The 14,522-nt window shown below is 39.9% G+C and overlaps 1 protein-coding gene across 3 annotated transcripts in view; it reads right to left on the bottom strand.

The window, feature by feature from the left end:
• SMARCA2 (SWI/SNF related BAF chromatin remodeling complex subunit ATPase 2) overlaps window positions 1-14,522 on the bottom strand; it is a 122,029-nt gene that overhangs the window by 11,472 nt on the left and 96,035 nt on the right. For all 3 annotated transcript variants that reach the window (XM_039887353.1, XM_039887436.1, XM_039887524.1), the window contains 3 exons: window positions 2,820-2,925; window positions 2,253-2,354; window positions 345-477 (listed from right to left, as the gene is read on the bottom strand). In XM_039887353.1, coding sequence (XP_039743287.1) covers window positions 345-477; window positions 2,253-2,354; window positions 2,820-2,925 — 341 coding nt within the window. The remainder of the gene's footprint in view (window positions 1-344; window positions 478-2,252; window positions 2,355-2,819; window positions 2,926-14,522) is intronic.

The following is a 14,522-nucleotide window of genomic DNA, read 5'->3' on the forward strand; positions in this document are numbered from 1 at the left end:
CCCTCCTGGTTAGAGAACCACTGTGCTAAATCAAGAGCAGACAGGAGGAGGTATTAACCCCATTGTTGGTAGAAAATGTATAATTACACTGATTTTCAAAGGCAACCTTCAGTGAACCCCTTTATATGCTTGGGAGGGGGGCATGTTTAGTACCTCAGTTTTACAGAGGAGGAAAAGGAGCTTGAGCTGGGTTAAGTATACTGTCCAAAGTTGCCTGGCAAGGACATGGTAGAACAGAGACTGGAATCCAGATTTGCCTAATGTCTGTTCTGTTTGCCTCTGTGGAAAAATCAAGGCAGGTGGCAAGGGGCAAAGCAGTGGAGAAACCTGACACCTGAGCTTACCCTCCGACTCTGACTCCTCTTCATCTTCCTCTTCCTCCTCTTCATTGCTTTCATCCTCGCTCTCTTCTTCTTTGGCAATTTTCTGCCGCGCACTCTTAAACACGGACTGTAAGACGATGGAGTCTTCATAGATCTAAAGGGTCAAAGCGGCATCTGTTAAAAACTGCAAGCTGAGGGCCCAAGATTCACAAGTGCAGCATGCTTTTCCCTTCCTTACGCAAAACACCAGCTTTATTTTGCGTGAGTTTTTGTAGAAACATCAATGTTAGCTTTTACGCCAATAGGAAAACCAAACAGGAAAATACCCAAGTGAAATACAGACACACATAGGAGAAAGTCCATGTGCAGTTGAAATGATTTCAGAGGGGCTTTTTAGTAAAGGAGAGTAATTGAAAAAGGTGGGGAGGCAGGAATAAAAAAGATGTACCTGGGATTGTGCCAATGTCAACTTCCGGGTTATGACATCGGACTATGTTACACAACATGTTACTATCTTGTGATGAGGTCAAGGGTACACCGGCCCTCTACTATTCCTTACAACTGCATGCATGTTTTGGAAGCAGGTGTTTAGGGGAGCAGTATGACTGGACCTTGAACTGTTTAGGTGGAGGGGCAGCAGAAAATGAGGCTAAAGAGTCAGGGTAGGGTACGACTTTAGAAAACAGCCTATGGAGAGTAAGTTCATTCTAGACTTTAATAGTGCATAGGTAACCGCAAAGCTGCTGGGCAGTAGACGGACAGGATAAGAAGGTGGGTAGAAAAAGGTAAACTACTATCCAGGATGGACTGGGAGAGAAGCCTGTCAAGAGGCCATTTATCACCCCATTTCAGGTCTAAGAGAGTGAGTGTGGGCAGACAGGGAGGTTGTGGACTGGAAAGGGACAGGGTACGTATTACAACATTGCCACAGTATTATAAAGAACCCAAAAATCTATCCAGAAACTATAAACGGTCAGTCAAAAAGACTTCCCTGTTGACACGTGTCTTTACCATGTCCTGGTTTTCATCTTCCTTTGAAGAGTGTCTTAAAAACTCAAGGTTTGTTTTCTAGACCTACTGTTTCGGTCAAAATACTACTACTGTTCACTGCTGTTAACCTAGAAATGTACAGTGTGTTCAAGGCACATCCTGAGGATTCTCATTCTCCAGTTTAGAGACCAGAATTGACATGAAGATCAAGAAAGAGGCTTAAGGAATTCAATGGCGTGACACTGCACGGTTGGCAGGCACACTGACCTCTCTTCTTGTTCCTTCCACTTCATGGGTATGGAGGCATTAGGCCAGAAAAACAGATAGGAAAACGGGAGTCCCTACAAAAGGTGAGTAGAATTGAGGTGTAATTTTAATGAAAGTGTCATCCCGCTAGTTATTTTAATAAATTCAGTGTCACTTATATATTCTTATGCTTGCTTCCTCTGGAGACAAGGAGTAAAGAGAATTGCAATCGGCCTGATGAAAAGCATTTCTTGTTAAGCAATTAAGGCAATGGTTATTTTTTCTGTATTTTTGTTTTAAATTATAGTAGTTCTAGCTCCTGATGCAAGGTTACAATCAGAAAAATGAAGGTAAATATAATTGAAGGCACAATCTCTATAAAAGCAAAAACTGGACCTCCCACTTTTAAGCATCACAATAAGTGATTTACTTGAATCCCTCCTCTAATTAGAAGCAGAGGCTTTAAGGAAAGCATGAGTAGGAGTTAGCATAGCTATGGTACAGAGGAGGTGGCAGTAATATAAAAATGCAAAGCATCAATTTACTTATATAGGTAGCATGGAATATGGGCTTTTATTTTTCATTTTTCTTCTGCCAGGGTAATAACAATGGTTCAAATGGTAAAAAACAAACAAACAAACAAAAAAACCCCGAAATATTTTACTTAAAAGAACATAAGTACTAAAGACAGACCTGGGACCCCTCCAAGTTGAACGTCTGAGCATTATGACAGAGAAGCATGACATCTTTCTCCAGGTCGCCCAAGCTCCGATACTTATGATTACGAATTCTTTCCTAATGAACATTTTGGATAAACAGAGGAAAGAAGAGGTAGAGAAAATGCAACAGTCGTTACTTGGTTAACAAAGCCTGGGTTTCCCTTTCTCTTCTCAGCACACGGCCCTGCCCGGGACGTGCGGGGCAACTCCAGAGGGTGCCGTTCACTGAGCCCACACTCCCACTAGTATTCTTTCCTGTATGGAGGAGGAAGGAGTGTATGATGGGGAAGAGAAAGAGCAATGGGTCTGGAAAGTCAGAAACTTCTTAAATAAAATGCAATATAATAAAATATGAGCTCTCAGTATAATGATTAAATAACACACACGTAAAAGGCACAAGGACATCCCAACCTTTCTAGTGACAAGCCCTGGATGGGTGTCGGCGGCTGTCAGACAAGATGCCACTGCCATGTCCTATCATCATTTAAGTGAATTTACGTTTCTCCTTTATTAAAAATAAGTTTGTAAACAGAATAGCTACCTTTATTTTTTTGAAATCCACCGGCTTCCTAATTAGTTCATAGTATTCTGGTAATTCTTTCCTTGAAGGTAACTGAATGAAGACTTCACTGAGCTGTCGCCCTGAACTGTAGGGTGAGGGAAACAAACAAAAACATAACAAACAGATCATGCACCACTGAGGAAAGGTTTTATTTCAGAAAATGTCAAAAAAGCAAATTGGCATCCCATGCATATACACGTGGGGCTCTTTAAATCAAGGAAAATTCTACAGCTCTACTGGAGATTAATGTCCCTTATGCAAACTTCAAAATCACATTAAAATACCATTAGGTCCCCACTCTGTCACACATATGATATGGGAAGTCCACTGTGGATTTCTCTTTCAGAACAAACATGTCTCTTCATTTTTATAGAAACATTTAAAATATCCTATTCAAAGGTGGGGAGGGGGAGGTAGATAGAGGTAAAAGGGGTCAAATATTTGGTGACAGAAGGAAATCTAACTACGGGTGGTGAGCGCACAATGCAATATATATACGACATACTGTTGACGTGTACCCTTGAAACTTTATTGGATTTTGTTGATCAATGTCACCCCAATAATTTTTAATAAAAAAACCAAATATCCCATTCAACCAAAATTCCATTTTCAAATGAATAAAAACTGAGTTGGTAAAAAACAAAAACAAAACAGGCTTTATTTCCACATTCTTTTGTCTTCATATTTACTTTTTATTTAGAAAATATGTTGGAATATACTATGGAACCCAAATGAAAAGCTTTTGTATGTACCTAGTGACTATCTTTTCAGTCTTGTTCCTTTTAGTGTATTTTACACACTGTGTACCACACATACCTTTATTATTCGCCAGAGGAACCCTTTCATCTCACCTAACTGTACTTCTGTGTATACGGAACAATTTGGGCAGAAAAGAACAAACATGTTTAGAGAGTATAGATGCCTGATGTTTCTGCGATTAATGCTGCACCCTCCTCCCAAGTGCATAGTATCTGCGAGCAGATTTAATAGCAACAAATGCTTAGCATTTTGTAATTTTAAAAAACAGACTATAAAGCAACATAAGCTTTTAATATCACTTAATATCAGAAGCGGACATGGTTAAAGGAATAAAATATAAGTAATTTAGATTTAAGAGCCTAATATCTGACTTGGCCTACCCAGATCAATAACAGCTTGTGAGATATGGTGTAGGCATTTTCCACAAAAATCTCAACTTTTCTTACGATGCCATATCTATCTCCTTTGTGAAGCCAGAAATATCAAAAAAATAACCATAAATCACTACCATATAAATTTCAGAAGGTGATTCTAGGAGTGTGCGAGAATGCTAGAAGCAACAGTAAAAAATGAGTGACAATGTGCTGCTTTAATCCATAGTCCCAGTTGAATAATTAAAAAATAATCATGATGACAGTTATCATAAAAAAGGCATGCGCAGTAACTCAAATGGTTGCCTAGCAACCAGTGGGGAAATGCTGAAGTGCAAAGGGGCTGCATAAATTAACTGAAAATCCTCTGTCAAAAGGATGGGCGAGCTTTTCTGTTTTACTGGGTCACTGTTTTATTTTATTTTTTTAATGCATATATGGGCTTCATGAATACTAAAATCGGGCAAACACATGAGGTTTAAGAAGACTGCAGTTTAATAGGGAACTGGATTTTTAGATCATTCTGGCAAGAACCAAGGTGTTCTTGCATACTAATAGCTACCCCTACCCCCCTTCCCAGGTTGAGAAATGCATCTGTACCTCCATAAGTTATACCACATAATATATGACAAACCTACTTTATTTACTGTGACCTTCAACATAGGGTCACAATTTCTGGTCTATTCTTTTTCTACCACCCTGAGATTTATATATACAAACATTTTACCTATTTGAAAAGGAATATCTGAAAGGCAATTTATAGTATTCGTTTTTCTATTTCTATCAGTGATTTCTTTTTAATCAGCACTCTTTATAACCCAGCAACAATCAACAAGTCAGACCTCTTTGTAATTTTGGACTTAACACCTGACCTTCCATGACATCCACACGGTGTCATTTTCTACACTGCCAACAGATGGTGTCATTTTTCTATTGACAGATTACAAGTACATCTTTGCTTTGTACACCTGTGACAGACATACTCTTAATTTCAACTGTGCCACTGGTAAAGTAAGAAATAAACAGCAGGCACCAAGAGTGTGATTTTCTAACAGGGCCAAAATACTTCAAACAATCCTGGTCTGACATCCCTGTCCTCAGGTCAGAATTCTAGACTCTATATGGAGACCAGTCCAGAGTTACATGCTCTCATAAAGGAGAGAGCTGACTGTTCTGAGACTCAGGCCAAAACTGTAAAATGAGACAAATTGATTCCGTTTCAAAATAATCCTATCCCACTTTCTTTCTTTTTTTTTTTTTTCCCGGCCTCCTAAGAACAGAGGACATGGGCGAAAGGAAAACCTGGAAGCTGTCTTAGTAAATCTTCGTGTGGCTATGTTGGCTCCATCATCGTTTAAACATCTCAGTTTGGCTTTCAAAGTCCTCTTCAGCTCATTCTTTGCAAATCGAATCTGTACTATTGCCCTGACTCTTCTCCTATGTACCTCCAAGTACCAAGGCCTTTTTTCTTGTATATCCCAAATACCATAGCCGACCCCCCTTTATGACTAATTCCAAGTCTCCAGAGCTGATCCACCTCTTACTTCATGGCTGGAAGGGTCTCTAGCCTTTTCTACTCTTCAAATATTTTATTATCCATCCAGGATCAATAACTCATTCTCCATAAAAATGGAAGAAATTCTCAATATTAATATTAATTAAACTAACTCTCAGTACGTCACTGCTCAGAATTAATTGTTCTATGTATTTTTCTCTCTCCTCCACACTGGGTGTGAAAATCCTTCTCCCCATCCCTATGAGAGGCAATGGATTTAATGGCCAGCTTAGGCAGGAAAGGCCAAAAGGTCCTGGAGGACATCCAGCTATTCCATAACCTACAGAATGCACAGAGGTCATACGACCACTCGTTAATGAATAGCTACAGCAACTTGTATTTTTCTAAATTAAAGGTTAAAAAAAATTTAAAAAGTGGAAGTGTAGCAGCCTGATAAGAGTTTTGAATTCTTGACATTTCTTTCTCAAACTTAAGCTGAGCAAAGGCTTTTTCAATATACCTTTTCAAATGCCTTTTTTTTTAACCAGTGCTGGATTTTTTTTTTTTTTTTAAGTACAGAACAATGGACTAATTGTACAATGGTTTGCAGAAGGTGTTCTGTTTCTGTTGAAATGCTTATCCTACTCCCGAGGTATTTTCCATTATGTGATTTTATACAATTTAAGGCCTAAGTATAAATTGTTACCTCGAAGTGTGCTGCTTCCCATCACAAAAGTGATACCCACACCCCTCCTTCAAAAAAGGATTCCACTGATGGTCTGTAATTTCAGATCTATCTTGTACAATGATCTATAACAGAATAAGAAACGTGACCCTGATAAGAGATAGGGAGAAGCGTAACCAGAAATACAAAATTTAAAGGAACTCAATGCACGTAATAAGTTTACAGGCGCCAGTAGGCATGCATATTTCCTCCACAGAGGCCACTGGGCACAGGGACACATGTTCATGATGACATGTTGTGTGAGATGGAAAAGCCCTCTGTGGTTTGAAACCCTGCTGTATAGCTTATACTTACACTTTTATACACACACACACACACACACACACACACACACACACACACAATTGAGATGCACTCTGCTATGGGAACATTTTTTTCCCCATTACCTCCATAAACCAAATGGCAATAATTTCACATCTATACTACTATGATTCTAAAATGCTGACTGCATACATTACAAACATTACATCAATATCAGATTTACCTCTGATTACAGTTTAGGTATAGCTAGAAGAGAGCAGAAGACTGAAATGATACCTAAGAAACCACTCCTTTAAAGTACTGGCTATCGTGCATTTTCAATAAGCCCAAACCAAAAAGATATATTGGGTGAGAGTCTTTCCATTTTTTTCCCCCCTGCTTTATGATTCGCTTTTTATCTTCCCCGGCTGATCTGCTGACAAGCATTTCTAATACATACTTGTGAAAAAGAAATTTTAACTAAAATCGAAATAGGTTTCGTTAATGAATATAAAAATGTGGCTACCTTGCCTCTGTAAGAAAATGATGTCGCGATTTAGAATACCCACTTAGAGTTGGAAGGATTCTACAGAAAAGTTATTATAGTCCTAAAGGAATCAAACACAGGAGATGATTTGGGAAGAAAACTACAAAATTGGGTCAACATCAGAGGGTAGTAGGTGAAAGCAAGATGCCACTTTTCAGGGTCAGATTCCTGTGAGGTTTAATACATTTCATTTAAAAATGCACTTAGAGTAGCATCCCATTTATCCAGAAAGCCCCAGAAACCCAAGTCAGCCAGTCAGGTAAAACAAGCACCTTCATTCCACATTCACTACTGAGATCTCTCATCCGAATCTTATTTAGTAGTGGCTGATGATATTCCTACAATGCGTGGAAAGCTGATTTCCTAGCCTCTGGAAGCACATATGAGGTAACAGCAAAACAGAAAAGAATGGGTATAGACTTGCTTTTGGTAGTAGAATTGGTAGCTGTTAAAAATCACCAAGGGTTATTTATGTTAAGGACTGTACATATATAATATGCCTGAGTTATCAACAAAAATAAGGTTACATCAGGTAAATGCAAGGTAAATGCCCAGTGTTAGGAGGCCACATAGGGCTCACTCAGCTCCATAGGAAAAGCACTGAGGCTTTATCGAGAGTCTTAAATACAATCATACGCTGAAGTACAGTTTTACTTTTGGTAAAATACTTTAGGCTAATACGGATATATATATTTTGTATATATGTATGTATACATAGATATATGTGTATTTGTATGTACACATTTATGTAGTGTGCACATGTATATAAAGTATATCTGTATAACATGTATATATATATAATGTAGAAGTATAATGTATATAAAATACTCATATGTCTATACATATATGCTTTTATGTATATATACTCATACGTGTAGATGCCGGAGTCTAAAATTATGTACTTGCCTTAAAGAATAGAAAAATGCTTGTTATTACATTCTTAAAAAAAAAAAAAAAAAAAAAGAACACAGGATATCAAATTGTAAATACAGTACAACTACTTCAACTAGGTTTTAAAAAAGGCATTAACTAATAAGGACTAGAATGAAGATTTATAATCTAATGTGATTTGGAACCATATTATCATTCATAAATAAAGTAGGTCTCAAACACTTTTATTGGGTTACCTTCTTTGAAAACATACAGTAAGTCAAAAATCTAATCTGATTTTTCCCAGAGAAATTATGTCTAAAGGGGATAATGATCAACCTTTATTTATATCACCATAAAAAGCACATTTCACCAACTGGCACCTTTTAACTCTACCATACAAAGCCAAATAAATAAAAATAATAATAGGACAGAATAATTCCACATTTTTAATATATTACAACCTCAGAATCTACATAAATTTCTATTTATTTCTTCAGAATTCTCTTACTGAATTTATTACTACAAATCAGAGGTGCTCAGCAGGACATGGGATTCAGAGAGTATTATTTATTTGTTTAAACAACGATTTTGAGATGTTTGACTTTTTAGAAATAGTAACTCAGGAAATCTAGATGCTTCTCTCACTTGACATTTCATAATAGCAGGTACTGGTATAAGATTCTAACTGTCCATCTGTCTAAATGTGACAGCTAGAAGGCCTGTTGCTTCCTTGGGTCAGCCACTTTACCAGCTTTTGTCACACCATTTTACAGAACTGGACATTTCTCAGAGGATGCCTCCCTTCCAAAAGGTAAGGACCCACCTTCTCTTCCACTGATTATTCTGTCCTTTGATCTCTCCTTCTGCCTCTACTTCCTAATGGTTAAAAAAAAAAAAAAAAAGCTTCAAAGCTTTGAGTTGAATTGTGACCAAACTCCAAAGCACAAAGCTTTTGCAGGCAAACAAAATCAAATGCCTTTCTTAAAGGGGTGGTTCATAGCAGGCTCTGGAGCACTGCTTTTTCCCATAATGGCCTTTATAATAAATTCTTAAGGAAGATATGAGGTATGATGCTAAAGGAATGAGGCTTATTTTTCTCCCATGAATGAATATACAAGAACATATATGCCCAAATAACTGCCATTGCTCAATGCAATCCATTTTTGATCAAAAACACTTATAGAGTGTTTCTGAAGACAGTTTATAAGACTAAGAAAATGAGTTTTGTTATTTCCAGCTGGGACTTCTTCCCCTCCCTCAGAGAGAGGTCATTTATGCTGGAATTGGCCTGGAGCTTTGAGAGGCAGAGACCCTGGGCCTCTGGGCCAGGCTAATGATGGAAGCCTTGGGGAGGCCTTTTGTGCCTCAGAAAGCAAACAAACCAAGTTTATTTGTGGGCTGCCCACCTGCTGTATGTGGGTATAATTGGCTGAGCAACATAAATAAGTGTCAAGTCACCAGGAGTCAAAGTAGCCTATTCCAGTAAACATCTGAAAGTATCAATATTTGTAATGAGAGCAAAATAAAATACTGGAATCCACATTCTCCTGAGCAGATTCTAGATTCTCTCTGGACTAAATGCAACTTCTGAGCTCAAAGTCACCATTTCCCAAAGTGTGATCCACGGAACATGAGCTTAATGGATTACTAACCGTGTTCCTTGAAAATGAGAGCTCGTTGGCCAAATGAGTTTGGGTAAAACGGGGCTAACCAAAGTTCAGTAGGTTACTTTTACAGCAAAACTTCTCAGGGCCTCTAACTATACTGGAAATTCTCCAAGATCTAAGACTCAAGTGTGAAGAACGCACTCTAGGAAGCATCATCTGAGAGCATGCATGAGGCTCTGACCTTGCCAGGCTGCAACTGCACAAGATAAACTGTCACCTTGAGGCTGAGCCCAAAGTACCTAATACGGAGAATAAATGAAGAAAGGCTCTCCATCTAGAACTAAGATTTTCTAAAAGTGTACACACTTGGTCACACAACTGTTTCATGACAATTTCTCTATAATCTAATTAGAGCTATTAAGTGCAAAGATGCTTGGACTTGAGATCCAAAGTCACGGCCTCTCTACCCCACAGAAAAAAAATATGGAATGACTGGTGCCATCATTGCTAAAAAATAAATTTTGTCTAAAAGAGCTTATTGGCCAGTCCCGAAGAAATAGTCGATACTAACAACATAATCACAACGTCTAGGGCTGTTAATAGTTATGAAAAGAATTTAGATTTCCTGGATGGACTAGGTGGGGCTGGGCAGTGACACTGAGGCACACACACACATTTAGTATTATTTCACCCGCATTTCTGTAACTGACACCACATTCACTTACCACTTAGGACAGAGATTCAAGAGTTATCTTTAAGTTCTCCTCCTCCTCTTACATCCAGTCTGCTCGTAAGTCTTGTCATTCACACTTCTAAGTATTTTATTCTCATCTTCATACCCATTACCATGTCCCATGCTACATCCCTCTTCTCTTATTCCCATGACCCAGTCGTACTGAGATCCATGTGGTCTCTATGGGGGTCCTCCTCTTCCATACCGTCTTGGCTGCCTATACACACGGGACTGGGCGGCTCTGCCTCATCCACTCTGTAACCCACACCCCCAAGTCTACTTGGGGAAATCTCACTCTGCCCACAAGTTGACCTGAAACTTTCCTCATTCCTGCCCCATTCTTCCCCTTGCACCCTGTAAGTACACTTTATTCACACTACACATCCATTATTCCTTTACAGAGCTCTTTCCAACTATGTTTTAAAGCATGCCATTTTATTCATTTCCCCCCATTCTCAATACTTGCACAGAGACTGACACCTAGAAAATGCTCAGTGCTTTTGAACACATGAAGAAAAGATTTAAAAAATAACTTACAAAATTTGTTCATAATAATGCAACCTCTGAACAACATGTCAAAAACTCAGGCTTCTGGGAAAAGGAAGCATGCATGACAGTAAGGGACGAGACAGACTCCAGAGCCCGGAGGAAGCAAGCGTCCGCCCCTTGCTACGGCTCTGGAAATTACAGTTTAAACATATTTTTAGTAAAATGGATTTATCTAGGTCCCAACTACCTATGGTCATACTGTCTCCTCAAAAAGCCCAGGCATGACATTGGAGGCTTGCAGTATCCTTTAAAGTTATTAATCCACTTTTCATGGTCACATGACCATTTTGATGGAAGAGGAGAAAAAGAGCTTATGTCTGTCCCTGTTCCCTGCCCTGGGCTGGGTGTTTAACTTACATCATGCCATTTAGAACTTAAAATCTCCTTTCTATGTCGTGGTGGCGAAGTGTTTACTCATTTGGGCAGTTTAAATAATGAGCCAACTTGGGTAAAGTCAAGTATTTGTTGTTTCAATCCTGAAATTTGAATCCAGACTGAATTCTTTTTCATAATAGCAAAAACAATAAATTCTTGATGTCTCTCAGTATACACTATAGATGGTGTGTCTAGCTTCCAGGCTTGATAACTGTTTACTGAACACCAACAGAAAATATCAAAACAATCAAACAAACAAACAAAATAAAAACAAAAACAAAAAATCCTGACAATTTTGGCCAACAGTTTCATCTACACACAGGTATGTGGGTAAGTACAAATCGCTCCCATTTTTAATCTCCTTATGAAGGAGAATGTCACACCTGGTGACTGGTATTCATTTTGAAATACAGAAGACAGCTTCAATTCTTTTTCCTATTGGCTCTAGATTGGATCCTATCATGGGGGCGGTGGGGAGAAGAGGTCATAAGGACGTTTTTGCGTCAACCAACTAATGTGGAATATGGATAATAACAGCATTATATCGATATTTTTAAAAAGTACAGGCTGACTAAAAGGGGAAAAGATATGTTATTTTCAATATATTACTAACAACTCCTAACCTGGTACATCATGGACATCCCTCTCTCCTTCTCAACTGATATCATCTCATTTTCACAATATCGCCAGGAGAAAAGCATTTCTACTTTCCACCCAACAGAAGCAAAGGCACCCAAAGGTTACACAGATTGGCTTAGGACACTTAGAACCACATATGACAGGCAGCACCAGAAGTCACACCCTGCACACAGCCCAGTTGTGCAAACCCTCCACGTGCCATGATTAATTCTAGAATGACAAACATAGCGTGCACATGCACGCTTCTTCACGTACTGCAGGAGATCTGAGCAGCACTGGTGCTTTTCATTAAGCTTCTAAGGCAAGACAGCACAAAGTTAAGAGGCCCGCAGGATGTAAGATGGAAGCTGCACTGAAAGGGAGGGAGAGGCAACAGAGACCCACGTCCAAGGTACAAAGTGCTGCAGGTAGAGGCAGGCCTGCTGGTGGCTCCCAATGCCTTTGTAAGAAGTGCGTTGACAGGATGGATACCCGAAAAGGAAACACGGCCCAAACAACTTCGAAAGCCACACCAGGTATTTTGGAATGTCTGTGCCTCCATCCCCCACTCCAAGTAGGGGTGATCAGGAGGTGAATAGAGAAATTTGCTTCCGGCTCCTTAGGAATGGTCTGTTTGGTGTACCAAGGGATACCTGTATTTAGAGACACGGGAATACAAGACAGATCCTGACCTGTTTCCTTCTATTTCCAACTGAGAATTACTGGGCACCTTCTCCACGTTACACCTGCGGTAGAGTAGAAAGAACACCGGAGTCAGAAGACCTGGGTACCCGGCGTGGCTCCTGCCTCCTGCGTGGGGCAACCTCGGGTAGTTTACTTCACTCTCCAAGCCTCAGTCTCCTCGCCCTGCCCGCCTTGCCTACCTCACAGGATTGTTGGGACGATCGCACGGGCTAGGTTTGGATCCTCATTCTGAAAAACACAGTTCTCCAGAAACAGAGGAAAACGAACAAACGAAAAGAATTTCCTAACCTCTTTGGGGCTTTTCCTGCTTCTCTCAAACATGTAAATGCCTGCTACTTTGGTCCCATTTCCCTCCACACATGTTCTGCATGACCTTTCGGGCGCCCGTTCCATCCAGAAGCAGTGGAAGACGGGCAGCATTTGCTGGGGTGGGGGTTGGGGAGGGGCGGTGATCTTAGGAAAGTAGCTTTAGCTTATCCAACTCTAGTTCATCATCTGTAAAATGGGGATAATACTTACCTCAGAAAATTGTTGTGAACATTAAATAGGATACCGTACTTTGTTATAGCAGCAAGCGCATAGCGGGTGCACCAAACAACGGCCAAACTCAGTTCCTGAACATCATCTAGGCAGTTGGCTCTACTTCCCAGAACTCTATTATTTCTGAACAGATCATTTAGCTAACGATTTTCAACTGGAAATGACAAGAAACCAGCACCTGAGGTCTTTCGTCCTTCTGTGGGCCTCTGGGGAAGCCTCTTCGGGTGAGGATTCTGAAACTGCTACATTGGTGTCCTTTTGTGTGGTGGCAGAGAAGTGGCTGACAGGTGTGATAAATCTTAAGAAAACCCTACATCCCATCGAAATCTTACTCTATGCACAAATGGCACCCTCTGGCATATACAACCTGTCTGTGGCCACTTAGAGATGACTCCTCAGTGTCACTGCCCACTCTGCCTCACGAGAGGAGGCATTGCAGAGAGGGCAAAGAATAAATGGAGGAGTGAAGGAGGAAAGTATAGGCTATCTTCCAAACATGGAGAATTAGTTGGAATGTCTGACATAGAAGGGAGAGTGGCATGTAGAAAAACAAAGTAGGGAGGGTCACTAGACCATCTTCCGCATGGAGAAGTCTGACCATCATCAGGTAGGCTACTGAAATGTTCAACGAGAAGCTACTGAACACTGAAGTGCCCAATGGGAAGCTACTGAAAGTTCTTAAGTGACCATATGACATGATCAGATACATGCCCAGAAGAAAGGCAGAATGAGGGGCAGACCGAAGGCAAGGAATGCAGGCAAAGCAGGACATGGCTGTCCTAGGCCAGGCCGATGATGGAAAGGGCCTAATGAAGACAGTGCTTGAGGAGGCAGAAGGAGGGGTGCACTGGAGAGATGCCTGTGTGTGGATGGAACTGGTATCTGAGTGTATGTTAATAAGGTACAGGCTAGAAACACTTTTACCACTGCACTTTTGGGACACTGGGTTGATGATGGTGTGTTAACTAAGGGGCTATCAGAATGTGTAATAGTGAAGGAACAGAAACCCAGGAATGACAAATACTATTTTAGACATTTTACAGAACATACTGTAAATAATTGCAAGAAAGATAGGCATGGTTCTATGATCTGAGAGTAATGGAAATTACAATTCACTGGGGATGTGAGGCTCTGAACAAAGGAAATTCCAGCAGAATAATTTTTAAATGATGCTGATAAGGAGTATGTGGGGACAGACCTACACAGTTGGTCAGCAATCAGATTGGCTTAGTGAAAAAAGGTACAAGCAAAAAAAAAACCCCAAACAACAAAAAAGAATATTAAATAATGGTATGGATTTGGCTTTAAGAATGTATGTTACTACAAATCTACTTTAGAAAGACAACATGGACACTGGTATGAATAGCCCACCTCAGATGGAAGCCTCAGGATGGTGATCAAGGTAAGAAAGCCTTCGACAGAGCAAAAACCTAAATGCACCTCAGAGAAAGCATGGTGGAGAGAAAAGCTTAGAACAAAGCAACATTTTAAAATAAGAGCCCATCCCTTCTGGCGAATGGGTTGA

The sequence above is a fragment of the Pteropus medius genome, unplaced genomic scaffold, assembly GCF_902729225.1.
Source record: "Pteropus medius unplaced genomic scaffold, Ma_sr-lr_union100, whole genome shotgun sequence".
Taxonomy (NCBI): domain Eukaryota; kingdom Metazoa; phylum Chordata; class Mammalia; order Chiroptera; family Pteropodidae; genus Pteropus; species Pteropus medius.